At 53.4% G+C, this 24945-nt stretch overlaps 3 protein-coding genes across 6 annotated transcripts; 2 read left to right on the forward strand and 1 right to left on the reverse strand.

Moving 5' to 3' along the window:
• The first annotated feature begins 247 nt into the window (after positions 1-247).
• Positions 248-2860, forward strand: Cdkn2d (cyclin dependent kinase inhibitor 2D). Of its 4 annotated transcripts, none has more exons than XM_052188931.1 (3): positions 248-342; positions 599-803; positions 1981-2860. In XM_052188931.1, exons 2-3 carry the CDS (start codon positions 615-617, stop codon positions 2338-2340), a joined length of 549 nt encoding a protein of 182 aa, XP_052044891.1. In that variant the 5' UTR covers positions 248-342; positions 599-614; the 3' UTR covers positions 2341-2860. The 4 variants fall into 4 exon arrangements, with proteins under 4 accessions (XP_052044891.1, XP_052044889.1, XP_052044888.1 ...); XM_052188929.1 differs by having other exon boundaries at positions 262-342; positions 558-803; XM_052188928.1 differs by lacking the exon at positions 248-342 and having other exon boundaries at positions 391-803.
• A 469-nt stretch (positions 2861-3329) lies between these two features.
• Positions 3330-15931, forward strand: Kri1 (KRI1 homolog). The gene is made up of 19 exons (XM_052188926.1): positions 3330-3459; positions 3553-3626; positions 4774-4879; positions 5826-5940; positions 8528-8582; positions 8663-8712; positions 8846-8942; positions 9025-9102; positions 9419-9555; positions 10025-10151; positions 10246-10341; positions 10933-11103; positions 12866-12941; positions 13024-13112; positions 13305-13431; positions 13517-13647; positions 13982-14046; positions 14117-14215; positions 15143-15931. The coding sequence occupies exons 1-19, from the start codon at positions 3366-3368 to the stop codon at positions 15468-15470; spliced, it is 2115 nt and encodes a 704-aa protein (XP_052044886.1). The 5' UTR covers positions 3330-3365; the 3' UTR covers positions 15471-15931.
• On the reverse strand, positions 15644-24745 carry Atg4d (autophagy related 4D cysteine peptidase). The gene is made up of 10 exons (XM_052188927.1): positions 24307-24745; positions 23230-23313; positions 22974-23147; positions 21432-21708; positions 21290-21354; positions 19148-19278; positions 16761-16839; positions 16600-16676; positions 16403-16522; positions 15644-16134 (listed from the first exon to the last, which is right to left on the reverse strand). The coding sequence occupies exons 1-10, from the start codon at positions 24539-24541 to the stop codon at positions 15952-15954; spliced, it is 1425 nt and encodes a 474-aa protein (XP_052044887.1). The 5' UTR covers positions 24542-24745; the 3' UTR covers positions 15644-15951.
• Positions 24746-24945: the final 200 nt, after the last annotated feature.

Here is a 24945-nt window from a genome sequence, read left to right on the forward strand (position 1 = left end):
CCCGCCCGCCTGTTGGTTTTGAAAAACCAAAAACCCTGCGTTGGCGGGCTGCGCCACCGGTCACAGCGCGTTGACCAATCAGGTGCCACGCCACCCCTACGGGCGAGACAAACCTCCCCAGCAACGCATGCTGATTGGCTGATATCCTCAATGGGCGGGACTCCTGGAGGTCGGGCGCTGGGCAAAGCGGCTCGCGCTACTCTGTAGCGAGTTTGTAAGAAAACAAGGGCGCTCTGGGCGGGGCCTGCGGCCGGCTTGCCACGCCCACTAGCGGCTGACTCCTGCGGCCCAGAACAGCGCCGGCTCAGAGCAGACCCCGCCCGCGACAGGAGAGGAGGGAGGGTGAGTCTGGGGAGACCCGGCCCAGGGGGCGGGCGCCGAAGGGCTGGGCGGGGTTCCCCGCAGCCTCTCTCGGTGACAGGGGGTGGAGCTGGCTGCGGGAGCGGGGGTCGTACCGGCAGAAGGCGCAGGGTCTGCGGCGGGGGAATAACCATAGAGTTGGCCCTGGTGGCACCGCAGCCCCTAGTGTTCTGATCCAGCTCTTGCTGGTTCCCCAGCCCTGACCTGGACTGGGCTTGGGGCTGGGTGGGTTTCACAGACCACCCAAATCCACTATGCTCGTGGAAGAAGTCTGCGTTGGCGACCGGTTGAGTGGCGCAGCGGCCCGTGGCGACGTGCAAGAGGTGCGCCGCCTTCTCCACCGGGAGCTGGTGCATCCTGACGCCCTGAACCGCTTTGGCAAGACGGCCTTGCAGGTGAGGCCTGGCTGGTCCCCGGCGCCCACACTCCATCTCCTGACCCGGGTTGGTGATCCCCTAAGGTCTAATCCTTGCTTGCACCAATGTTGGGTGGGTGGTGAGGGTGGGGTGGGGGAGGGGATGGCTTTTCAGCTCTAAAGAATTCCTTGTCTAATAGCAGACCTTTATTCCGTCGGTGGGTTGGGGTTCACCTTCTTTATCGTGCCAGTCCTTGAGGACAGCTCATATTTCTTGAGCTTCTCTGGAAGGTGGCATGCATGTCTTCTCCAGGGGAGATAGCCATTTTTTTGGAGGTGTCCTCTTGAAGGATCTCTGGTTATTTCAGGGGAGTCTTCATTTCGCCGGGTGATGTAGTTCCCCCCCCCCCTTTTGTATCTTCTGCGTGCCTAGTAACAAAAACGATTCCTTATTGCTTGAAGGCCCCATAATTTCGGGTGGCATTTATAGGGGAGTCTCACCTTTTCATACATTCTGAAGATCATGCCTCTGTCTAAGAAAGTTATTCTTCAACAAAGGGGATCCACATTGGCTAGGGCATCTCTTTTCTCAAAACCTCTGTGTAGCTCCCAGAATATAGGGCCGTAGTGGTGGAGGCTTTACAGTCCTAATAATCGCCTATGGGATGGAGTGCCCTGCCCCTTTCCATCATTCTCTTTATGTCTCTCGCTTTTTCAGTTTCTTTTTTTATTTCTGAGACAAAGTCTCACTCTGCATCTCAGACTGGCCTTGAACTTGCTTGAGACTGTCCTCCTGCCTGAGCTTCTGAGGTCCTGGGATTATGAGAGTGTGTCACCATGCCTGTCCCTTTAATGTTTTCATGAGAGTTACATTTATAGTTAGGTTTTTTATGTTCTTAAGAGAGCTTTGGGCTGCACAGTGGTGACACAGGCCTTCTTTAATCCCAGCACTCAGGAGGCAGATGCAGGTGGATCGCTGTGAGTTTGAGGCCAGCCTGGTTTACAGGGAGAGTTCCAGGACAGCCAGAAAGAAACCCTGTCTCCAATGTGAATGGGGGTGGGGCTTTGAAGGTGGGGGGTCCTTATTTTCAGAGAACCTGTTCTCTGGGGTCCCAATCTGATCCCTTGGGGCCTGACTTTCCTGGGGTGTCCCTGTTCACTAAAGGACCCCTTCTCTGGCGCTCTGGATTTCTGGTAGACCTCTTTTTTCTGCCTGACCCTTCTCCAGTGGGAACCTCCTGACTTTCTGTTCCCCTCCCCCACAGGTCATGATGTTTGGAAGTCCAGCGGTTGCTCTGGAACTCCTGAAGCAAGGTGCCAGCCCCAATGTCCAAGATGCCTCTGGTACCAGCCCCGTGCATGATGCAGCTCGCACTGGGTTCCTGGACACCCTGAAGGTTCTGGTGGAGCACGGCGCTGACGTCAATGCCCTGGACAGCACAGGCTCACTCCCCATCCATCTGGCCATAAGAGAGGGCCACAGCTCCGTGGTCGGCTTCCTAGCTCCTGAATCTGACCTCCATCACAGGGACGCTGCAGGTCTCACTCCCCTGGAGCTGGCTCGGCAGAGAGGGGCTCAGAACCTCATGGACATTCTGCAGGGGCACATGAGGATCCCAATGTGACCCAGGGCCACTGTCCCCGGCCTTACTGGGTTACTTGTCAACAAAGGAGGAAAGAAACTTTCTCTTTTCACGCCTGTCCATTGAAGAAAGGAGTGGGAGGAGCAGTTTGTGGTTTCCTGGTGTTGATTTCTAGAGTGTGTGTGTTTGGGGGATGTTTCCCATGTTTTTCTCACCCCTTTTTGGTGTGTTGGACAAAGGGGCTCCTACAGGCAACAGCCACCTAAACGGTTCAGTTTCCTCCACACTGGGGCCACACTGAAGACCTCAGGGCAGGGGTTTAAAGCCCTAGCCTCAGTCTCAGAGTGAGGTCATCGCCTCCCGGGCTCCTGGAAGCTGGTGACCTTGGCAGGCTGTGCTCAGAGAGCCCTGATGTGTGAGCCATCTACTTTGGGCATGGGAGGGGGAGGGAAAAACATTTCAAATCAGTTAAAAGGATGACATGAGTTCATTTTTCTTTCTTGGAAGGTTTTCAGTCTGTTGTACAGAGTTTGAAAAATATATATTTATTGCTTTATGGAAAGATATTGTTTTGTGTGATTATTTTATGTTTTGGTCCATTAAACTAAGACAGCAAGGATGACTTCAGATGTAGGAGTCTGGGAATGGGTTATTCGGAGGGTAGGATGAGACTAGGGATGGTGTGGGGTGATGGGGTTGTCGACACGGTCATTCCCAGGGCGTCACTGTAACTGAGTTGGGTGGGGCAGCGGTCGGGTGCTGTCGGAACGGAAGAGAGGCAGGAAACCGCGAGTGGAGAAAGGGGCCCCCAGAAGTCAGCTGGGTGCCGGGAGCCGTCAGGGTGGAGAAGGGTGGGCGGCGGCTTGTGGCCTTTCCCCGCAGAGGCTTGTCGCCGAGGGCGTGGCCTGCTGAGCAAAAGGCCAACGGGATCCCGGAAGAATGAAGGGTGGAGCGAGCTGCCTCCGTAGAGGACTTGCTCCATGAGGACAGCCCAGGGGGCGTGCCTAAGGGAGGTCACACCCCGGAGGGGGCGGTTCCACGCGTGCGTGCTACGTCGTACAGCCGCCATGCCGGAACCGCGCGCTTCTGGGTCTCTAAAGGTGAACGCGGCGTTTGCTGCGCGCTACAACCGTTACCGCGAGCGTGAGGAACTGCAGCGGCGTGAGTGAGGGGCGCCTGCGCAGGCCAGGGTTGGGAGAGCTGGGGGTGCGTCTGGTGATGGTAGCTATGAGGAACCCCGTGTGTATTCCACAGTCAAAGATCGCTATGGAGATCCGGACGACGGCGGCGCCTCCAGTTCCGAGTCTGACTCCAGCGATGAGCATGTGGTGAGTTTCAGCAAACAGGCTTCGCATCCTTCCCAGACGAACACGGGGCTTTCCCTAACCCGGCTTGCTTGTCCCGGAGCCTTCAAGACCCGCCCCATGCATTGAGTACCTCCTCAGCTCAGGGATCGCCAAATACATCCTTCTTTCTGGAAGAGATTCCAAGCCTCCCAACCACTGAGCTCTCACCTGGATGCACAGGGGTGCCTTACCTTATGGGGATGTTCTAGATTTACCTCCTGACCCCTTAAAGTGACAAATGGTCACTGACTTTACCTACTCCTAACTTAGCCTCTTAGATCACCCCAATTTAGATATACAGCGGGAGTCTGACCCTAACCCCATGTCCTGCATCTAAATCCTTTGAGTAACAAGCACCATTTTCCTTGTATCTAGGGATTTACCAAATTCACCCTAATTTCCTGAGAAGGACAGAGCACCTTATCTTAATCTCATAGTGTCCTATAAAACATCCAGGTCGGCCGGCTGGGCGGTGGTGGCACACGCCTTTAATCCCAGCACTGAGAAGGCAGAGGCAGTTGGATTTCTGAGTTGGAGGCCAGCCTAGTCTAGAGAGTGAGTTCCAGGACAGCCAGGGCTACACAGAGAAACTCTGTCTTGAAAAAAAAGAAAGTAAGAAAAAAGAGCATCCAATTCCACAGTGTCTGTGAGATACCAATTCCTCACTACTATCCAGGTGTGGCTCCAGACTCCCATCAATTCATAGAAGAAAGAAATCCTCCACTAACCCAGTAGAGCCCTTGCTGTTGTCATATCCTCTCTACTCTAGCTTCACTTTCTCCTCGTCACCACAGATGACACCTCCCCATCTTGATTAGTGGTCCCCAAGGAACCACCTTTCTATTCCTATACCCCAGTAGTCTGACATGGAAGTATCTACTCCACCATGTGGGGCCCCACTGACTGTCCTAGTGAGCTTGTACTTCCCTGCCTGACTCCTCTTTCCTCTTGTCAGGTACTTGCCCAGACACAGTGCTGTGCATGCCTCTCCTCTCTTTGGCCTTCCTTCCCTTCACTCAGCCCTCAGGGTTGCTGGTCCCTGCTGCATCCTGTCCTCATACGTCACCACCCTACCTTACACTGTCCAACTTCCTTCTGAAGTCAACCCTACTTCCTTTTCCTGCTCTAGGAATTTGATCCCCAGCAGGAGAGAGACTTTTACAGGACTCTGTCCTTGCTGAAGAAGAAGGACCCTCGGATCTACCAGAAAGATGCTACCTTCTACCAGAGAACAGGTGGGGCGGGCGTCTTCTCTAAGTGCCTTAGTGTGGATGGAATTGAGTTGTCGAATGAAGTGTCTCCCTTCCCAGAGTGGCAGTTTATAACCCATAATCAGTGCTCAGGAGCTGATAACTCAGAGCCCAGGGCCAACCTAAACTACATAATAAGATCCTGTGTCAAAACCCAGAAAGTTCGGCCAGGACTAGGGGTGAGTTGGTGCCCTGAGCTTCACCTTGGGAGATCATATGACGTAAGCTGTGGGCACACACAGTGGTGATGCTGGTGCTGGGGATGAAGACAAGGCTCCCTGGAGGCTATACACCTTTAATCCCCAACCGCTCCAGAGGCGGAGGTGAGTGGGACTCTGAGTTTGAGGCCAGCCTGGTCTACAGAGTGAGTTCCAGGACAGGACATCGTGAAACCCTGTCTTGAAAAACCAGAGAGAGACAGAGACAGAGAGAATGGGTGCCATTTGAGGGGTGTACGTGCAAGCTGACCTCTGGCATCAACACACATGAAAAGCCAAGGAGTCTCTGAATCCATGAGTCTAAAGAGCCAGGGGGGAAATGCTGTCCTCTGCTCTGGGAGCTGCTCATGTAACCTCCCCAGCCTCCAACTAACTGTGTAGTCAGGGATGTGACTGAGCTTGTGACCCCACTGGGATTACACCCAGTTAGGTGCTGCATAAACTGAAACCGAGCAGAGCCTTGTGCTTGCTGGAGAGACTATCAATTTAGCCATATCTACACTTAAAGATTTTGTTTGGTTAGGTGGTTTGTATTAGCCTGGGCTATGTCGTACTCTGTCCCTGAAAAATAACCAGGGAGGAAGGGTGATTTACTGTTTACAATTGGAAGTGGCAGGCAATGATTCAGAACTTCTGTCTGCTCCTCACCCTGCCTCTGCTTGGGGCAAGAGGGCGGTTTGGGCAACCGCAGGTGACCTCTCACTACCCTACAGCCAGAACCTCGTCTTCAGAGAGTGAGGAGGAGCCGGCAGCCTTGGGGAAGAAGGAGAGAGTGCAGCCCATGTACCTGAAGGACTATGAGAGGAAAGTCATCTTGGAGAAAGAAGGGTAAGGAGGGGCCTCGCCCCCTCAGCTGCCCGTTCCCCAGGGACTGTGAGGGGGGTCTCGGTGTTTGTGTCCTACAGATGGTTGCTCTGGGTGGCTCTGGCTGTCCTGGAACTCACTCTGTAGACCAGAATTCAGAGACCCATCAGCTTGTGCTTCCTGAATTCTGGGATTAAAGTTGTGTACCCTTTTAACATTCTTCTTTCTTTCTTTTTTTTTTTTTTTTTAATTTACTATCAGGGATTTAGAAGCACAGCATATGTGGAAGTGGAGGATAAATTGTAGGACTCTTTTCTCTCCCTCCACCTTGTGGAGTCCAGTGACCAAACCCCAGCCCCCCAGTTTGGCATTAAGAGCCTTTACCTGCTGAGCCATCTTTCCCAGCCCTAAGGATTTATTATTATTGTATGGGGAAAGTGGTGAGACAGGTTGGCGGGCCATAGTCACAGCTCAGCATGTGTCTGGAAGTCAGAGGCCAGCTTTGTGTCCAGTCTCTCCCACCTCTACGTGGGTCACAGTTCTTGAACTCAGGTCCTCTGGCTTGCACAGACACAGCTCTCCAGGCGGAGCCATGTTGTTGACCCAAAAGTTAGGACTTCACAGGTAGAAAAGCACCAGGTAGCCAGCCAGGATGATGGTCTCCAGAGCAGAGCAGCTAGGGCTGCATAGTGAGACCCGAGTCAAAATAAGATTTAAAAAAACAGGAAGAAAGGCCCAGACCTCTACATCACCCCATACAATAATAATAAATCCTAAGGGCTGGGAAAGATGGCTCAGCAGGTAAAGGCTCTTAATGCCAAACTGGGGGGCTGGGGTTTGGTCACTGGACTCCACAAGGTGGAGGGAGAGAAAAGAGTCCTACAATCCTGGGGAACCACAGGAGCAGAGCCTCGGATCCTCCCCACAGTCTTAGGCCCTGCCCACCAGGAGTTCTAAGCAGTGTTCCACCCCAAGGTGCAACTTGTATATATGTAGGCTGTCCTGATAAAAACCCATTGTAAAGGAAGTCACTGGAGATTGAGGCCAGACATGGAGGCGCTCAGCTCTAATCTAAGAACTCAAGAGGTGAAAGTAGGAAGATGGAGAGTCTGGGCCAGCCTCGGCTATGTGGTGACACTCAGAGCCTCAAAGGCCCGGGAGGGTTAGCAGAGAGTGGTGCTTTCTGAGCCTGCCACACTGCCTTCAGTGCCCGGGACTCAGGCAGCAGAGGTGACAACAGACCTCTGAGTCACACGGAGGCTTGTGTGTTTATACACACAATAAATAGAATGTCACTTAGCTTTTTCTTACCTCGGGCTTTAGAGATGTTGTAGACTAGACTCTGGTCCCTATACTCCTGTCAAGCAGACCACAGTCATCTGACTCTAAGGGGTTCTATGTCGTTGTCTTTTGTCACTTACAAACAAAACCCACCCACACATACATATACATATGATATAAAATAAAACTATTTTTTAATGTTCTTAAAGCTGGACAGTAACACAGCAGTTAACAGTGCTTAGTGCGCTTCCGAGGGACACAAGTTCAATTCTCAGCACCCACACCAGGTGCCTACCATCTGCTTGGACTCCAGCTCTCAGAGCCCTTGGAATCCCAGGGGATGCAATTCCCTCTTCTGCACATGACAGGCATCCACACACATGTGGCATGTAAACACATGCACACATACACATGCACATACATATTCTTAAAAAAACAAAACCAAACAACAAATCAGGGCACAGGCTTCAGTGGACGGCGTGGAAAGCCACTGGTTTGCTCCCTAGCACTGTTTGAAAAAAAAGAACGGAGAAAAATAAAGTTAAAGAGTTCGAGCCAGGCTCAGGAGCGCATACCTCTGACCCCAGTGCTCTAGCCACAGGAGCAAGACTGTAATGAGTTTTAGGTAAGACTGCTTCAGGGAGCAAGTTACAGGCCAGGATGCTAAATCCCTGGCTCCGGGTAGGACGTGAGGTATACGGAATTGTTCAGTGGTTAGAACACTTGTCATTAAATAGGAAGAGAGCTTGAGTTCAGGTCCCTGTACCCGAGTTGGGGGCAGAGAGCGGATTGCAGGAGCTCGGTGAAGCGAGCCTAGCTGTACCCGTGGGTGAGAGGCCCTCTCAGAATCACAGAGAGGAGAGCAGGGCGTGGGGCTCACGCCAGAGGTGGGGGGAGGTAGGTCTCTGAGTTCTAGCCCACCCTAGTCTACACAGTGAGTTCAGGTTTTTTTGAGACAGGGTTTCTCTGTGTGGCCCTGGCTATCCTGGAACTCACTCTGTACACCAGGCCTGCCTCAAACTCAGAAATCCGCCTGCCTCTGCTTCCCAGAGTGCTGGGATTAAAGGCGTGCGCCACCACCGCCCGGGGGGGTACATACACCTTATATGGCTCTTAAATTTCTTTATCTATTCTTTCTGGCACCTGGCATCTGTAGCCATGTTCATACACTACATGCACACATTACACACATTCACACATATAAAAGATTTCTTTGGGAAAAATAGTAAGTATACATGATGCCCAGTAAGCCCACTTAAACTGAAGACATTGCGTGTTGTGCTGCTGTGCGCCAGCACTACATTCTGAGCTCCCACTGTTTTCTCTCCAGCAAATATGTGGACGAGGACAATTCTGAAGGGGAGAGCGCTGACCACAGGCTCCAGGTGGGTAGAGTGACAGCTGCCTGGGGGCGGGGCGGGAGGGTCTGTAGCTGGCCTGGGGCCCACTGCCAATCCCTCTGCAGGAAACAGCCACAAAGAGTTACGTAGAAGAGCAGAGACAGCTGAAGGAAAGGTAAGCGTGCACTGGGGTGGTGGGAACAGGAGGCCTGCTGCAGTGTCACAGCCCCTTGCTGTGTGTCACCGTGAGGTCTCAGAGCCCAGGGCTAGTCACGCACCAGTGCTGAAGCCTGTTCTGTGCCGTGCAGCTTCCGGGCATTTGTGGAGGACAGCAGCGACGAGGACAGTGCCGGGGAAGGTGGCTCTGGGTTGCTGCAGAAGCACACTAAAAGTAGGGAAGAAAAGGTGAGTGCGGGGGCTGACGGGGGCTGGGGCTGGGGCCGGCAGGCAGCTGGAGTCCCGAGGACCTGAGTCCTTGCTTCCACAGGCCCAGGAGGAAGTGGACTACCTTGAGTGGCTAAAGGGGCAGAAGGAGGTTGACAGCTCTGAGTCACTGAAAGAACTGGTAAGTCCTCAGATCCCATTCCAGCACCAAAAAATAAACAACAGCATATTTGAGGAGACCCATGAACAGTTCTGAACTACAGTTTCTCAGCTGTCCAAATCTGTAATCTCAATACTTGAGAGACTGAGACAAGATTGCAACTAGTGCCTAGTTAGCCTGGGCTACCCAGTCAGACATTGTCTCAAAAAAGAACAAAAGGCACAGAGGGGTGGTGATTTACCTACTCTAGCTGGGCTGTGAAGTTTCAGACCCTTAGGTCCATCCCAGGCTAACTCTGGGCCTCACAGACCAAGCTTGTAGCACCCTCTCTTTGCAGACACACCTCAAGGAGTACTGGAGCAACCCGGAGCTGGACGAGGGGGAGCAGTTCCTCAGGGATTATATCCTCAACAGACGCTACGAGGAGGAGGGGGACGAGGAAGAGGGGGACGAGGAGGAGGAGGAGGAGGAAGGGTAAGCAGCCACCTCTTTTCCAGCGTTCGGTTCACCTCGGGTTACTCTCCAGCATCCGAGTTAGGTAACAGAGGGCGCTATGGGTTTTTAAGAAGTTATTATTGTAATCCCAGCACTCTGGGAGGCAGAGGCAAACGGATTTCTGAGTTCAGGGCCAGCCTGGTCTACAGAGTGAGTTCCAGGGCTACACAGAGAAACCCTGTCTCGAAAAAACCAAATCAAAAAAAAAAACAAAAAAAAGTTATTATTTCTAATGTCTTTGTTACATTTATTTCTGTGCAGGGCTGGGCAGTAGAGCAGACAGGCAGCACACTACGGGCTCAGTTCTCCCCCTCCACCACACACACCCATAGGATGGAACTCGGGTCTAAGGCTTGCCAGGCACCCTGAGCCATCTTATCAGCCCCTTTTGTAGAGTGTTTGTCTGGCCCGGCTCATCAGACTCCTGAGCCATCATCATGTCCTTCAGGGCTCTGGGACCCCCGGTCCAGCTGGCAGTGGACGACTCCTCGGATGAAGGGGAGCTGTTCCTGAAGAAGCAGGAAGCCTTTGAACACAAGTACAACTTCCGCTTTGAGGAGCCTGACTCTACCTCAGTGTGTGCCCAGGCCTGGGTCGGGAGGACATGGCTGTCGGGGTCCAGCCCTTCAACCCTCTCTGAGGTCCCCTGGGCTCCTCTCCTGCCCACAGGTCAAGACGTACCCGCGAAGCATCGCTTCGTCTGTGCGCCGCAAGGATGAGCGCAGGAAGGAGAAGCGGGAAGAAACGAGGGAGCGGAAGAAGAGGGTGAGTGTGGCCGGGGGTGGGAGGAGTGTGTGTGTGCGCACGTGTGTGCCAGCTTTCCCCTACCCCAGCCGTCCAGAGCCAAGGCACAGACACGGAACATTTTGGACCTGCCTGAGATAGGTAGAGATTTTAAGGCTGAGCAGGGAAACCTACTTACACTGTCTCCACTGAAGAAAGTAAAACTCTGGTGCCACACCTTTACAGGAAGCAGAGCAGGATTCTAGGTCAGCCTGGGCTACAAAGACCCGATGTCAAAAATGATAATAATAAAGGGTAAAGATAAGCTGGCATGGTGTTGCACTCTGTTGGCAGTACAGGTCACTACGGTTCCAAGGTCAGCCAAGTGCACATGGGAAGTCTAGGCCATCGGGAGGTAGATGGTGAGAGTCCCCTAGTGCACAGAGCCTGGCTGTCGTCCGGGGAGGAAGGAAGCAGGTGCCGACAATGGCTGGGTTCCCAGAGTTCAGGAAGTGGAGGCAGGAGGAGCTGTGTTAAGGTCAGCCTGAGCTACTTAAGACCCTGTCTCAAAAGAAAAGAGGAAACAGCTTTACTGGGAGGCCTTTAGGAATGCTGAGCCACTGTCGCCCACAGGAGAAGGCCAGGAAGCAGGAGGAGCTGAAGCAGCTAAAGAACCTGAAGAGGAAGGAGATTCTGGCCAAGCTGGAGAAGCTGCGGCAGGTCACTGGCAACGAGACACTGGGCCTTGAGGAGCAGGACCTGGAGGAGGACTTTGACCCTGCCCAGCACGACCGTCTAATGCAGGTGACTGCTCAGGAAGCCTTCTAAGCCAGAGGTCCCAGCTGGTGGCCTCAGAGAATGCCTTGACACGGTTCTGCTACAGTTCTGCTGCAGCCTGGGTGGCAGGCAGGGGTGAAGAGTAGTTCTTGGCAGGACTGGTTCTTCAGCTGCTGTAGGACTGCAGGGGCTCCCAGGGCCTCTCACCAGCCCCAGGTTGTTTTGTTGTGTATTCGTGGTGCTGCTGGGATAGAATGTAGAAAGCAGGGCCTTGCGAATGCAGGCATCCGTGACTGAGCACTAGACCTACAGCTCTTCTCACCTTTCACATTTGTTGTCCTGGAAGAACAGAGCACGGTTTTAGAAATGTGTTGAGAAGTCGGTAAGAAAAGGCTGGGCCCCGTGACAGTCTCAAGTGGGCCACTAGCCAAGCAGAGGAAGTCCTGGGCCGAGGGTGAGGCCCACTGGCAGGCCTAGCGAGGGCCGCGGCGCAGTGTGGTGGTGTTGGCTTATTAGTTAAGGTGCTTCTCAGGGCTCGCCTTTGCATTCTTCATAGAGGAGCGGGGTGCTGGTGCCCATGGGCGCTGTGAATGTTTCAGGAACCCTCTCCAGGTTGAGCGTAACCTGGAGAGCGCACACATCAGCCTAAAGAGTCGGATAGCTCAGCCTTCGAGAGTATTGGCTGTCCTTCCAGAAGACCAAGGTTCAGTTCCCGCCACCTACATGTCACCTCATAGCTCACTGTAACTACAGTGGAAGGGGTCTGGTTCCCTCTTCTGGCCTCCAGGAGCATCAGACATGCATGTGGCACAGGCATACATGCAGGCAAACGCCATACGTACTGAGTAAAAGGAAGGGCAGAGAAAAATGACAGTGAACAGTGGGCCGGCTTGTGATCTGGCAGGCCGGCAAGAGGTGTGTTTCTGTGGTCTTAGAATTCAGAGTGCCCAGCCCCAAGTGCCCTGTAATTGTGAGCCAACCATACACCTGGCACATCCCTGTATAGACTCAGGGTTCATGGTAGTGATGGAGACATGTGGCTGCAGTGTCCTTGTAGAATCATAACTGTGACCTCAGACGTAGTGTTAGGGATGGTGCCAGGGCTTTTATGTGTATTGGGACAGCACCCTACCTTCTGAGTTCCAGGCTCATTTTGTAGCCCAGGCTAGCCTGCTACCCATAAATCCCTGAGCTTAGCCTCTACCTGCTAAGCACAGATGAGTACCATTCTAGTGAAGATGGGATCGCGAGGAAACTTCCTCTCAGCCTGTTAGGAATGATGACAGCTAGGTGGAGTCCTGACTGGCGATTATGTCGTGGGTAGTGGGACACAGGTAATGGCAGGGTCTGAATCTTACAGAGATGTGGCTGTTGTCTGAAAGCAGTGCAGCCTAGACAACAGATGGTGTCGTGAAGGGTCTCAGCACATAGGAGACCATTTCTTGGAAGACTCAGGAGCCAGCCAAAGTTGGGTGTGTTGTATGGGTTTATAATCCTAGCAGTTGGCAATCTGAGGCAGGACTGCCTACCAGCTTGGGCTACAAGACTTTTCTCAATAAAAACAAAGACCAGTCACTCACACACCTGCAATCACCACACTCAGGGGTGGGAGCACATGGATCACAATGTCAAAGCTTCCTCGGGTACAGAATTTGAGGCTAGCCTGGCCTACTTGAAACATCCTGTCTTATATAACAGTAAGGATGGTGAATTGCTGCATTTGGCGTGGGGCAGCTGAGCTCCGGAGGCGTGGGTGCTGCTGTTCCTCAGGCATGCCCTTCCCTTGCAGAAATGCTTTGGAGATGCCTTCTATGGTGCCGCGGAGGAAGAGAAGCCACAGTTTGATGAAGAGGAAGGGCTGGAAGGTGCGAGTCTTTAGAGCCGGGTGGGGCAGAGGCAGTGCAGCCCAGGTGCCTCACTTTACCTGTCTGTCCTCTGTGGAACCAGATGACTGGAACTGGGACATGTGGGGTGGACCTGAGCAAGACGGGACCTGGAACCAGCAGGAGCTGCATTGTGAGGACCCTGACTTTAACGTGAGTGCCACTGGTGTGCATCTGAAGTAGGTGCAGTCGACAGCAAGAGCGTTCCATGAACATGCTCCAAGCCCTGGCTGCACAGCAAGCACATTAGGCCAGCATGGGTTGTGTGAGACCTTAATAACGAGTGTCCCGGGGTTCTGGGTGCCAGAAGCATTGAAAACTGATGTGAGCAGCTCTTTCTGATAGATGGATGCAGACCATGACCCCAGCCAACCACGGAAGAAGCTTCGTGAGGCCCCCACCTCAGGCAAGAGAAAGCGCAAGTCTCCATTTGCAGCTGCAGTGGGGCAGGAAAAGCCCATGTTTGACCCTGGTGAGGCACAAGGCATGATGGGGCAGCGCCTCCTTGGCGCTTTGAACACAGGCTTTTGAACCCTGGTCATGTGTCTCTTGTGCAGGGGACAAGACCTTTGAGGAGTACCTAGATGAGTACTACCGTCTGGACTATGAGGACATTGTCGACGACCTACCCTGTCGCTTCAAGTACCGCACTGTGGTGCCCTGCGACTTCGGGCTCAGCACAGAGGAGGTTGGGAGGGAGTTGGGACCAGGGCGGGGCAAGGGATTGGAGGAGGTGATCATTCTCTGTGGAGGTTTGACAGGAAGACCTGGAGTTACGTGCTGCCTCTATCTCTTAAGAGCTGAAACAGTGTCAGTGGAGGCCAGCACTAGGGAGGCAGAGGAAGGAGGGCACTGCTGTGAATTCCGGGATAGCCTGAGCTACAGTGACATTCAAACAAACCCTGCCTCAATATCAAAACACTAAACTCAGTTGTCCCCACCTTCTTGCCATCCCTGGTGAATGACTGAGGCTCAGAGGCAGCCCCCAGGACCACACAGTAGGTGCCTTCCTCCCCACACAGATCCTTGCAGCTGATGACAAGGAACTGAACCGCTGGTGTTCCCTGAAGAAGACCTGCATGTACAGGTGACAGCAGGTAGTTCGTGGTGGTGGTGGGGACAGTTTGGACAGCTTCTAGAACACCTCTGGTGCACAGGTCGGAGCAGGAAGAGATGCAGGAGCAGCGGGTGTACAGCCAGAAGGCCCAGAACATATGGAAGAAGAGGCAGATCTTCAAGTCTCTGTGTGAAGAAGAGTAAGCACTGGGCCGGGAGGGGGGCAGCTGACACCCAGATGTGCAAACTGTAGGGCAGTCACAGTCCCACGTGGTAAGGTGGCTTTGTGGCTCAGACTTCAGAGATTGAGTGTATGCCTAAGGCTCAGAAAGACTGGAGCCTGTGGTGCCGTCTGTAATCCCAGCACTTGGGAGGCAGGGTGGGGCTCGTGAGCTTGAGTTTGCAGCCAGCCTGGGCTCCACAGCAACACCTTGCCCTACGGGAGGTAAGGGTTGGAGCTTCTGAGCAGGCCGCGGTAGTCTCAGACTCTCAGAGATCTCCCTCTGACTCAGTGCTTGGATTAAAGGTGTGTGCCACTCCTAGTGAGATTCTCTTTAGGGTGATTAAAATCCTGAGTTTTATCCCCCGCCTGAACAAAATAAATTCTTGCGAGCACCTTACAGGCTTGCTAGCTGTTACAAGGACAGTTGTCACCATCACCTGTTATTCTCTTGACAGACGTGGCAACTGCACTAAAGGCATATGGAGTTAGTTGACTGACATCCTTGGCTTCCGCTGCTCAAGCTAATCTGTAGCTGTCTTATTTATGGAAGTTATCTCAGGAAGCTGAGGCCCTCTGGGTTCTGTAGGGAGAGTTTTGGCTGGGTGGGAGGAGCTTCCCTGGCATGTATAATGCCTTGGGCTCTAGCTCAGCACTGTATAAACCCTGAGGAGCTCTGAGGTCAAAGCCAGTGCAGTCTACAGTGAGTTCCAGGACAGCCAGAGTTACATTGTGAGGCCATATCACTCCACTCTACCCTGCTTTAAAAAAAAAAAAGTTAGAGGTCATCTTGGGTACAGAGAGTTTAAGACTAGCCTGGGCTACATGAACCCCTTCTCAAACAAAAAGGGCAAAGGGGAGACTCATGTCCACAGCCTGACCTAAGCCTTGACTTTTCTCCCTGCAGGACAGAAATGCCCACGGAAGCCACAGGGAAGTCACAGAGCAAGGCCAAGCCCCAAGTGCAGCTGCCCATGCCCAGCGGAGCAGACGGGAAGACGCCCCAGGCTGAGGCCTCAGCAGCCAAGGAAGAGGACGTGGCCCATACATCCTGCCCAGAGAAGCCAGCATCGCAGAAGCACAAGGGCAAGAAGGCCAGGCTGCTGGGTCCCACAGTGACACTTGGAGGTCACAAGTTCAGCAGACAGAGGTTACAGGCCTTTGGTCTCAACCCCAAAAGGCTGCACTTCCGCCAGTTAGGTCGCCAACGGAAAAAACAGCAGAGCCAGTCCTGAGGCCCTCAGGGAGCCACCCTGCCTCTACAGCCGAGCTGCTGACCGAGTTCTGCCTGTCAGCCTGTGTAAACTGCCTGCAGAGAGGGTACTGCTGTTTGTAAGCTTGGAAAGTGCTGCCGCCAGAGCGCTGGCATCCCCACAGACAACCTGAAATGTCCACAAGGCCAGGCGTGTTCAAGTCTGCAGGTTTATCAGCCTCCACCCAGCAGTCAGTTGGGACCTTGAACAGTGAGTACAGTGACCCAGTGCGCACTGTGGAACTTGATCAGGCCCTGAGTGAGTGCCCTGGAGCCCACTCCATCCTGCCTCCTGAGGAGACAGGGGCAACTGGGGGTGAGGACCGCTGTAGGCCACACCCCCAAGTGGGGGACGGGAACATGAGGACGGGGGTCCAGCACCACCACTGGAGCTGCAGATCCCATACCTGACGTGACATAAATAAAAAAATAAATAGTCTGGCATCTTTCCCCATCCCTTCCCATTATAAAAACACGAAGTCCTCTGCGCTGGGCCTTTTGGCCTTGAGGAGGCGTCCTGTGCAGGGTAGCCGCAGTGTGGGCTGGGAAAGCTGGGTGCAGAGGGCATCCAGGCTGTGGTCCTGAGCGTGGCCCTCAGCCACTGTGAACATGGGGTACCGCTCCGTGACTGAAGAGGAGCTGAGGATCTGCAGGATGGAGGGAGGCTGTCTCAGTTCAGGGTCTTTCAGAACCAGCTGTGACAGCTGCTCTGAAACTGATGCACTCCGGTGGCTGACCCCAAAGTACCCCCAGTGGCCCAAGTAGTGGACGAAATCACCTTGACTGAAGTACACCGTGACCAGTACTTCTGCTGTCAAGCATGAGTGGTCTGTTACTATCCCAGGCCTGGGGTGGAACCCAGACTGTCGAGCACACCGGAGGCAGGAACATAATACCCCCATGATGGCAACTCACCCTCATCAGCTCCGAGCAGAGTGTCTCAAACTCCTTCCTGTTCCCAGCATAGAACCCCACAGTACAGCTGGGGTCCATCTTGGCAAAGGCCATCTTGCGGGGTGAGGTGCAGTGAAAGCTCTGGGCAAATAAGAGAGGTTTGAGGCACCCATTTTGTACCCATACCTGCCGCCCCCCATTCAAAGCCAGCAGCTCACCTCCAGGGGGAAGCTGGCCTGGCTGACATCCACTGTGGGCTGGCAGTAGTGGGGGTCCAGGTACAGCAGAAAGTCATCTGGTGAGGGAAAGGGACAGGTGTGACCTGGGTGGGCAGGAGGCAGGCAGGTGCCCTCACTTGAGGGAAGGGGCTGTGCCTTACCCTGGTAGCCAATGAAGTACAGTGAATGCCGAGGCTTGCCCCCCATAATGCCCAGGCAGAGTTCTGAACGCAGGAGCTCCTGTAGAAGAGAGACTGGCATCAGACAGGAGCTCAACACACTGAGCCTGTGAAGCCAGGGGAGCGAGTGGAGAGGCCATCAGGCTGACCAGCCCAGTCTGACGGCATTAAGGTTTCTAGAGCAGAAACGGCCTTAGATGCTGGATGTGAAGGCCTTAGAAAGACGGCCATATAACTTCTTACAGGATTGATTGTTTAATTTTCTTTTTCTGTAGCTCTGGCTGTCCTGGAACTCACTGTAGACCACCTACCTGCCTCTGCCTCCCAAGAGCTGTAATTAAAGAGTGTGCCCGTGTGTGTGTGTGTGTGTGTGTGTGTGTGTGTGTGTGTGTGTGTGTGTGTGTTTCTGTGCGTGGCTATGTGCAGGGTGCAGGGCCGGAGGAGGGTATTAGCTGCCAGGAGTCACAGTGTGATCAGCTGATGTGTGCTATGAGGAAAGCTCTGGTCCTTTCCAGGTCCCCTCCTAACCATGAAATCATTTCTCTAACTCAGGGGTTCTCACCTTCCTAATGCTGCATCTTGTCATTCTGTCATTCATCTTGTGACCCCCAAGCCATTATTTTTAATGGCTACTTCCTAACTGTAATTTTGGTACTACTTTGAGTTGTTATGTAAATATCTGTTTTCCATGGTTTTAGGCAACTACCATGGAAGAGTCATTTGACACCCCCCCAAAGGTGTCATGATCCAAAGCTTGAGAACCACAGTTCTAACCACTTTTTACATTGTGTTCTTGTTTTCAAAGTAGGGTCTACGCAGACCAGGCTGGTCTTGAACTGAGATCCACCTGCCTGTATCTCCCAAACCCTGACGTTAAAGGCGTGCTCCACTACACCTGGCACCTTTTTAAAAAAGACAAGACTCATAGCCAAGGCTTGCCTTGAACTTCTGACCCTCCTTGTGTCTCCGGCCTCCCAAATGCTAGCCGCAGTGCCCGGACTGTACGGTGAGGCAGACATGCTTGAGCGAGTGTCCCCGTGTAGTCCAGGCTGCCCTTCAACTCCAGCGTCTCAGGCTTTGCCAGGCAGGGTTATGGAGTGTGCCTTCACACCCGGTTTTATTGACTTTATTTGGTGCTGGGGATGGAATTCAGATCTTACACGTGTGCTCTGACAGCTCACCACTCAGCCAGACTTAAGTTTTAAATAAGAAAGGCCTCACGGAGAGCAAAGACCTAGCAGGGATGGGTTTGAGTGTGGAGTCTTCCCCGAGGGCAGGAATGTTCCGCTAACACCACACTGGGCAGTGTAGCTGGGCTGAGGAGATGTGGAGTGACGTAACAGATGGCACACACTTGCCAGAGGGTCTCTGCTTGAGCCTGTCATGCTGTCCTCTTTCCCTGGGTGGCTTGGATGGGATGACAGGTCTGTTTTCAGTGAGGAAATACATTTGTGTGCTGGGATTGACCTGCTTTACGTGCTGCCTACACAGACCTCCGCCTTAAGCGTCCCCAGTCCTCTAGAACATTCCAGCTTGCTTTCAGAGGGCCCACTCTACCAGACATAGTCAGAGTTCACTCATTCGGATCCCATCCCCATGCTACACTACAGCGAATGGATCTGTTGCAGCTCTGTCACTAGTGGGAGCGCAGAGTGAGGACCTACCTTCCATCCCTAGAGCCGATGACAGAGGCATGCTAGTATGCACCTATGCCATCCCGATGGCAGAGGCATGCTAGTATGCACCTATGCCATCCCGATGGCAGAGGCATGCTAGTATGCACCTATGCCATCCCGATGGCAGAGGCATGCTAGTATGCACCTATGCCATCCCGATGGCAGAGGCATGCTAGTATGCACCTATGCCATCCCGATGGCAGAGGCATGCTAGTATGCACCTATGCCATCCCGATGGCAGAGGCATGCTAGTATGCACCTATGCCATCCCGATGGCAGAGGCATGCTAGTATGCACCTATAATCATCTCCGACAAGCAGGCGGGGAGATGGCTCAGGGAATGAGAGCACGTGCTCACCAAGCATGAGAGCCTGAGTTCAACACATGAGCACCTGTGCAAAACCCTGGGCATGGTCACACGACTCTAACCCAGTACTGTGGGGGCAGAAATGGAGCATCACTAGGGACTGCTGGCTGCCACTCCAGCTCCAGGGTGAGAGACCCTGTCATTAAGGAATAATGCAGAGTGGCGGAGTAGGTACCCTGCATCTTCTCACTTCCATGTACATTTGCATAACAGAAGAGGACACACACACACACACAAATGGGACACAAGTCCCTAAGAAGGACCCCACGCTGACCTCTGCTGAGTGTGGAGCCCCTGGGCAGAGGTGCCCATGGCAGGGTGCTTACCTTCACACACGGCACATACACAGGGTTAAGGGTCTCCCCGCCCAGTCGGACAGGCACCAGGATGACCACAGACTTCCACTCTGCTGTAGGATCTGGGCAGGACAGCAGGCGCGCCACATCTGCCTTGTACACTGCAGGGACAGGGCAGCAGGTCACCTGTCTGTCCAGGCTTCTAGCCCCAGGAGCACACTATCACCCTTGCAACTCCTGATGAGTAGCACAGTCCTCATCTGTAGACTCTAACTAGTACTAGTCCTAGAGCATCCTGGGCCCTCCAGGCGAGTGCTGGCTATCCCGTTAGCAGGGAGGGCCTGAGGGTTCCTGGGGCCTGGACTGGCCTAGAACGCTATGTAGCCAGATGACTGTGAGGCCTGACCATCTACCTCTCACAGGCCGACACTGCCTCTGTGTGCACGTGTGCAGTGTGCACGTGTGCAGTGTTGAGCATGAAACCCAAGGCTTGACGTATGTCAGAGAAGTGCTCTCTACCAGATGAGCCTGAATCTCAGCAGCACAGGATTCTGAGCGGGCATCAGCAAGCTTCACTTTAAACTGTGTCCTGTGGTGCTGGGGATAAATGCCAGGCCCTGTGCGTCAATGTAACCCCTTTATCAGTTAACTGCATTTCCAGCCCTGCCCCGCCCCAGCCAGTGTGTGCCTGGACAGTGCATATTCCCATGTGTGTATGGGTGCACATACTGTGTGTGGACTCCTGAGGTCAGAGGGCAGCCTAGAGTACTGTCCCTCAGGAATACCCCACCTTACATCTGACAGGGCCTCTCACTGGCCTGAGGCTCAAAAACTAGGTTAGGCCCGATGCCAGAGAGCCCAGGGATCACCCTGCCTGCACCTGCGACCACCGTGGGCTCTGGTGATGGTGACACGGAGTGACCTCCTCAGACACATGAAAACACAAGCCCTTGTTGAGCCAGGGTCTCACTTTGCGGCTCTGGAAGTCATCTGGTAGAACAGCACTAGAACTGACTACTACCTCTGCCTCGGATGTCAGAGTTAGCGGTTTGCAGCACCACACCTGCCTCTTTAACCTGCAATCCTCTTCAGGCTAAGGCAAGAGGATCCAAAGTTCAAGATCATACTCATAATTCTTTTTTCTTTTTCTGGTTTTTCAAGACAGGGTTTCTCTGTGTAGCCTTGGCTGTCCTGGAACTCACTCTGTAGAACAGGCTGGCCTCAAACTCACAGAGATCCACCTGCCTCTGCCTCCCAAGTGCTGGGATTAAAGGCGTGCGCCACCACTGCCTGGCAGCCTCATAATTCTTACATAGCTTTGAGGCCAGCCTGGGCTACAAGAGGCCCTAACTTAATATAAACAACGCTGTAAGAATAGAACTAGCTGGCCTGAAGAAAGCGGTGGCTAGCATTTGGGCGCCTTCTAAGAGCACATTTTTACTCATGTATTTGTAACATGTTCTGTGTGGCCAGCTCTCTGCTTCAGCCACACTTTCAGAGGCTCCAATCCATGCTATTGGGCTTGGCTGCAGGAACCTTCGCCGCTGAGCCGTCCTCTGTCTGGCCCTTTTGTAAAAAAATATTATTAGTGTGTCTGGGGGGTGTACACGCCAAAGCACAAAACTGGAGGTCAGAGGACAACTTTGTAGAAAGGCACAGGGTTCAGACTCGAGCTGTCAGGTTTTTGCAGCAAGCCCCTTCAGTCATTGAGCCATCTTGTGGACCCCCGCAGTCTTCGGGACCACTGAGTCCTCTGCCAGCTTGTGGGCCTGAGGAGACCAGACTGGCTAACCATCAGGATAGTTTGCTAGAATTAAAGTAAACAGAGCTGATGGGATACCAGGCAAGTAAAGACACCTGCTGCCCAGCATGGCGACCCAAGCTCCCCTGCTGGAACCCACAAGAGCGCCCTCTCCCCCACAGGTCAAGTGTACCTTGGTACAGGACCTCCCCCCCCACACACACACACATAAATACATGTAGTATTTTTTTTAAGTGGGCCTGGAGTGAAGATGGGTAAAACATGGGCTCCCCTCTTGAATCTTTCATTCTGACTCTACGTTTTGCAGAGAGGCAGGAGAGGGAACCTCTACCCCAAAACCTGCATCAACCCCTGAGAAACTAGGGCTTTGGGTAGCACTGGTTCAGGTACAAGTTTGTCCCCAGCCTTACCTGTGCAGTCCTGAGAGACATACACCACCAGGCGGGTGACTTCGGAGCAGCTCTCCACAGCTTTCCTGGGGGCAGGAAAGCAGAGGGGCCTGAGTTCCTGGGGGTCACCAGCAGCTCCCACCTTCCCTGCAGTGGAGCTCACCTGAGGATGTGTGCCACCACAGAGGGCCCGTACCAGTCCCCTGCCTTCTTGCCAGAGCTCCGCCCAAGCTCCACTAGGCGATGGAGACCAAAGGGGGCTTGAGGGTGATCAGCAAACCAGGAAACGATCCGCCGGTGCCAACGATCCTGTTCCATCTCCAGTGTGCCCTGGGTCCATCGCAGGGGCCCACGACGACCAGGCCCTCGGAAGCGACTGGGAGAGGCTGGCCCTGGCACCTCAGAGGAAGCCAGTCCTGTGCCCTCCACCCACCTCCAGTCTGGGGAAGAGATGAAACCGAGAGCTACGCTTCTGCACAACAGTCCTCCTCCCCTCCTATTTGACTCGCACCGCTAACACTCATGGGAATCACAAACTGGCCTACTCCTTTGTTTTGTTTTTTGTTTTTTCAAGACTGGCTTTCTGTATAACAGCTCTGGATGTCCTAGAATTCATTCTATAGACTGGGATGGCCTCAAACTTATAGAGATACGTCTACCTCTGCCACCCAAGTGCTGGGATTAAAGGCCTCTGCCACCAAATCCTGCCAAAACCCATTTTGTAAAAAATAAAGGTTTATTTTTAGCCTTTGTGCAGGAGTGTTTTGCCTCCAAGTATATAAGAGCTCTGTGAGAGCCTAGTGCTCAAGATTCCACAAAAGGGTGTCAGATTCCCAGAACTGCTGTTACCTATGGTTGCGAGTAGGTAATTCACATGGGTGCTGGAAATCAAACCTGGGTCCTCTGCAAAAGTAACAAGTGATCTCAACAGCAGAGCCATCTCTGCATCCCTTATTTATTTATTTGCTTATTTATTTATTTTGGTTTTTCAAGGTCTCTGTATAATAGCCATGGCTGTTCTGGAATCCACTTTGTAGACCAGGCGGGTCTCAAACTCACAGAGATCTGCTCGCCTCTGCCTATGTGCTGGGATTAAAGGCGTGATGGCAAATGCCTCACTATTTAATTTTTGAGACAGCTTCCTGTGTAGCCTTTGGAGATAATCTTGACCTTCCGTTTCTCCTGCCTCCCCTAAGCACTTGCTGTGCAGGCAGGGACCACTTAAGATCTTGCTTTTCTGACATATATATACATACATATACACACACACACACACACACACACACACACATGTCAAAAATACACAGCCGGTATCCCAGCCTGTAATCCCAGCACTCTGGGAGGCAGAGGCAGGCGGATTTCTGATTTCGAAGCCAGCCTGGTCTACAGAGTGAGTTCCAGGACAGCCAGGGCTACACAGAGAAACTCTGTCTCGGAAAAAAAAACAAATCCAAAAAACCAAAAAAACCAAAAAAAACAAAAGCCCCCCCACACACACATATACACATACAAACACATATATGTCAAAAATACACACACACTCATTTCTGGCTGGCCTGAAACTCACCATGTGTCCCGGACTGGATACTGTATCTGGAAATCCTGCTCCACCCGCCCAGGTTCTGGGATTCCAACCCACTGTTCAACTTACAGGATGCAAGCGGCTTAAAGTGCTGACCCAGCAGCCCGCATACGCACAACTCACCTCTAGGCAGAAAATGCAGGAGCAGGCCCTGGGCCAGCATCATCTGACCGCTCCGTAACATACATCCCCAGCCGCAGTCTGAGGTCAGGCTGCCTCCGGCTAGGGGTGGGAAGTCCCGGCGATATGTGAGCCACAGTCGAGATACAAAGTCCCTCTGAAACCGCTGGATATCACCTGTGAGAACTGAGTCAGCCTGGCTACCCAGGAGGACCCTAAGAGACTTCCCCCCACCCTGGGCCCAGATTCGACACCTCACCCTCTCCCTCGAAATGGTAGCATCGCCCGCAGAGGTGAACACTGGAGATCTTGCTGAAGCTGGTCCGGCTTTTAACTGCCCAACCTGAGGAAACATGGGGTAGTTCCCAGCAAGGACTCAAGTATCAGCAATGCTCCTGATCCTAGCTGAGATGGGGGGGGGGGGGGGAAGGGAGCTCTGCAGAATCCATGCCACACGACGGCTGTCTAGAACACAGGTGGGACCTGGTCACATCTTCATAAGGGTCCACTATCAACTCAGGGAGTCAGGGCCCTTCTATGCTGACTGTTGGCTTTTGCTGTAAATGTATAAAGCACGTGTTTTCTTTTGCCTATGTGAGCTTGTGAATGTATGTGGACAAGCACCACAGCTTGGGCCTAGAGTATACAAAACTGGCAGCCATTGGTTCTCTCCTTCCACCATCTGGGTCCAGGCTGGAGCTGAGGTCCCCAAGCTTGGTGGCAAATGCCTTTAACTACTGAGACATCTCACTAGTCTTTTTTTCCAATTTTTTTTTAAATATCCACTGCTGTTTTGCTTGCATGTATGTCTGAGTGAGTGTGTTAAAGCTCATGAAACTGGAGTTACAGACAGGTGCGAATTGCCATGTGGGCGCTTGGATCCTCTGGAGGAGCAGCCAGGGCTGTTGAGCAGTCTCTCCAGCCCCTTTTTCCAAGTTTTTGAGATAGAGTCTCATGAGGAGCTCAAGTCAGCCTGGAAATTATTATGTAGTCTAGGCTAGCCTATAACTCTTGGTGAACCTCCAGCCTCAGCATCCCAAGTACCGGGATTACAGGTGTGGACCATCTGCTAGCTCTGTTCTTACTATTGCACCTATGTTACTGAGGGCAGTAAACAGACCACAGGAAAGCAAAGAATTCGGCCAAGGTCAAACAGGTGCAATGGGCGGGGCTTGACAACCATTCCCATCTAACCTGCCCCACGTTCAGGACTGGGAAGGGCGGAGGACCTGCGGGTGACTCCTCCTGGGTGGGATCATCCGTAAGACTGGGTAAAGGTTTGGTTTCCTTTGCTCGGACCCCTCTGACACCCTTGATCTGTGCACCCCCTCCTCACCATACTTGACGTTGTTCCAGGCTGTCAGGAACTTGGCTTTGAACTTGTCCACCTCGTCAGGCTCGGCGGGCTCGGTCCCAGATGAGCCGAGAGCTGCCACTCCGGACCCCGAAGGACCCGGGTTGCTGGGATCCGGGACACGGGTTTGTCCCCTCGGCCGGCGACAATCGGGCCGGCGCGCGTCCTCCGGGCTCCCGCTGCGGTACTGCGCCGCGGCCGGCGACACGGAGTTCATGGACGCGCCGGAGAGGGAGAACGCAGGCGTCCCCGAGGTCCGGGGAACTGCGAACGCTCGGCGGCAGCCCCGCGGCCACAACAGCGTTACTCTAAACTCAGAGCCGGGCTCGCCGGTCTGGCTCTGGCCGCAGCGGGTACCCGGGCTCCCGCAGACAGCGCCATCTTGGCGGCCCAGAGCTCCCGGACACGGTGGGCTGGGCCAGAGAGCAAGCCACGCCCCCTGGCTGTCCACCTCCCTTGGACTCGCCACACCCTCCTAATCTCACCGCGCAGGCGCAGACGCAAGCGAGTCCCTGGGAGCTCTTATCTCAGCGCCAGAGAAGTCACGCCCATTGACACCCCCTCTGAAGCCTTGCACACCCTCTTTCTGAATGATACCTCATACTGCAGACAATGGACCTT

The sequence above is a fragment of the Apodemus sylvaticus genome, chromosome 7 (assembly GCF_947179515.1).
Source record: "Apodemus sylvaticus chromosome 7, mApoSyl1.1, whole genome shotgun sequence".
NCBI classification, from domain to species: Eukaryota; Metazoa; Chordata; class Mammalia; order Rodentia; family Muridae; genus Apodemus; species Apodemus sylvaticus.

What these genes read in the sequence shown, in the direction of transcription:
- Cdkn2d (XM_052188931.1), top strand. Translation starts at nt 615, where the DNA reads ATGCTCGTGGAAGAAGTCTGCGTTGGCGACCGGTTGAGTGGCGCAGCG. An exon ending in CACTCCATCTCCTGACCCGG is followed by an intron (nt 804 to 1,980) that starts GTTGGTGATCCC and finishes CCTCCCCCACAG; the next exon opens with GTCATGATGTTTGGAAGTCC.
- Kri1 (XM_052188926.1), top strand. Translation starts at nt 3,366, where the DNA reads ATGCCGGAACCGCGCGCTTCTGGGTCTCTAAAGGTGAACGCGGCGTTT. An exon ending in CTAAAAGTAGGGAAGAAAAG is followed by an intron (nt 8,943 to 9,024) that starts GTGAGTGCGGGG and finishes TTGCTTCCACAG; the next exon opens with GCCCAGGAGGAAGTGGACTA. An exon ending in AAGAAGACCTGCATGTACAG is followed by an intron (nt 14,047 to 14,116) that starts GTGACAGCAGGT and finishes TCTGGTGCACAG; the next exon opens with GTCGGAGCAGGAAGAGATGC.
- Atg4d (XM_052188927.1), bottom strand. Translation starts at nt 24,541, where the DNA reads ATGAACTCCGTGTCGCCGGCCGCGGCGCAGTACCGCAGCGGGAGCCCG. An exon ending in GTGGTGGCACACATCCTCAG is followed by an intron (nt 21,355 to 21,431) that starts GTGAGCTCCACT and finishes TCCTGCCCCCAG; the next exon opens with GAAAGCTGTGGAGAGCTGCT. An exon ending in AGGCCAGCTTCCCCCTGGAG is followed by an intron (nt 16,523 to 16,599) that starts GTGAGCTGCTGG and finishes TTATTTGCCCAG; the next exon opens with AGCTTTCACTGCACCTCACC.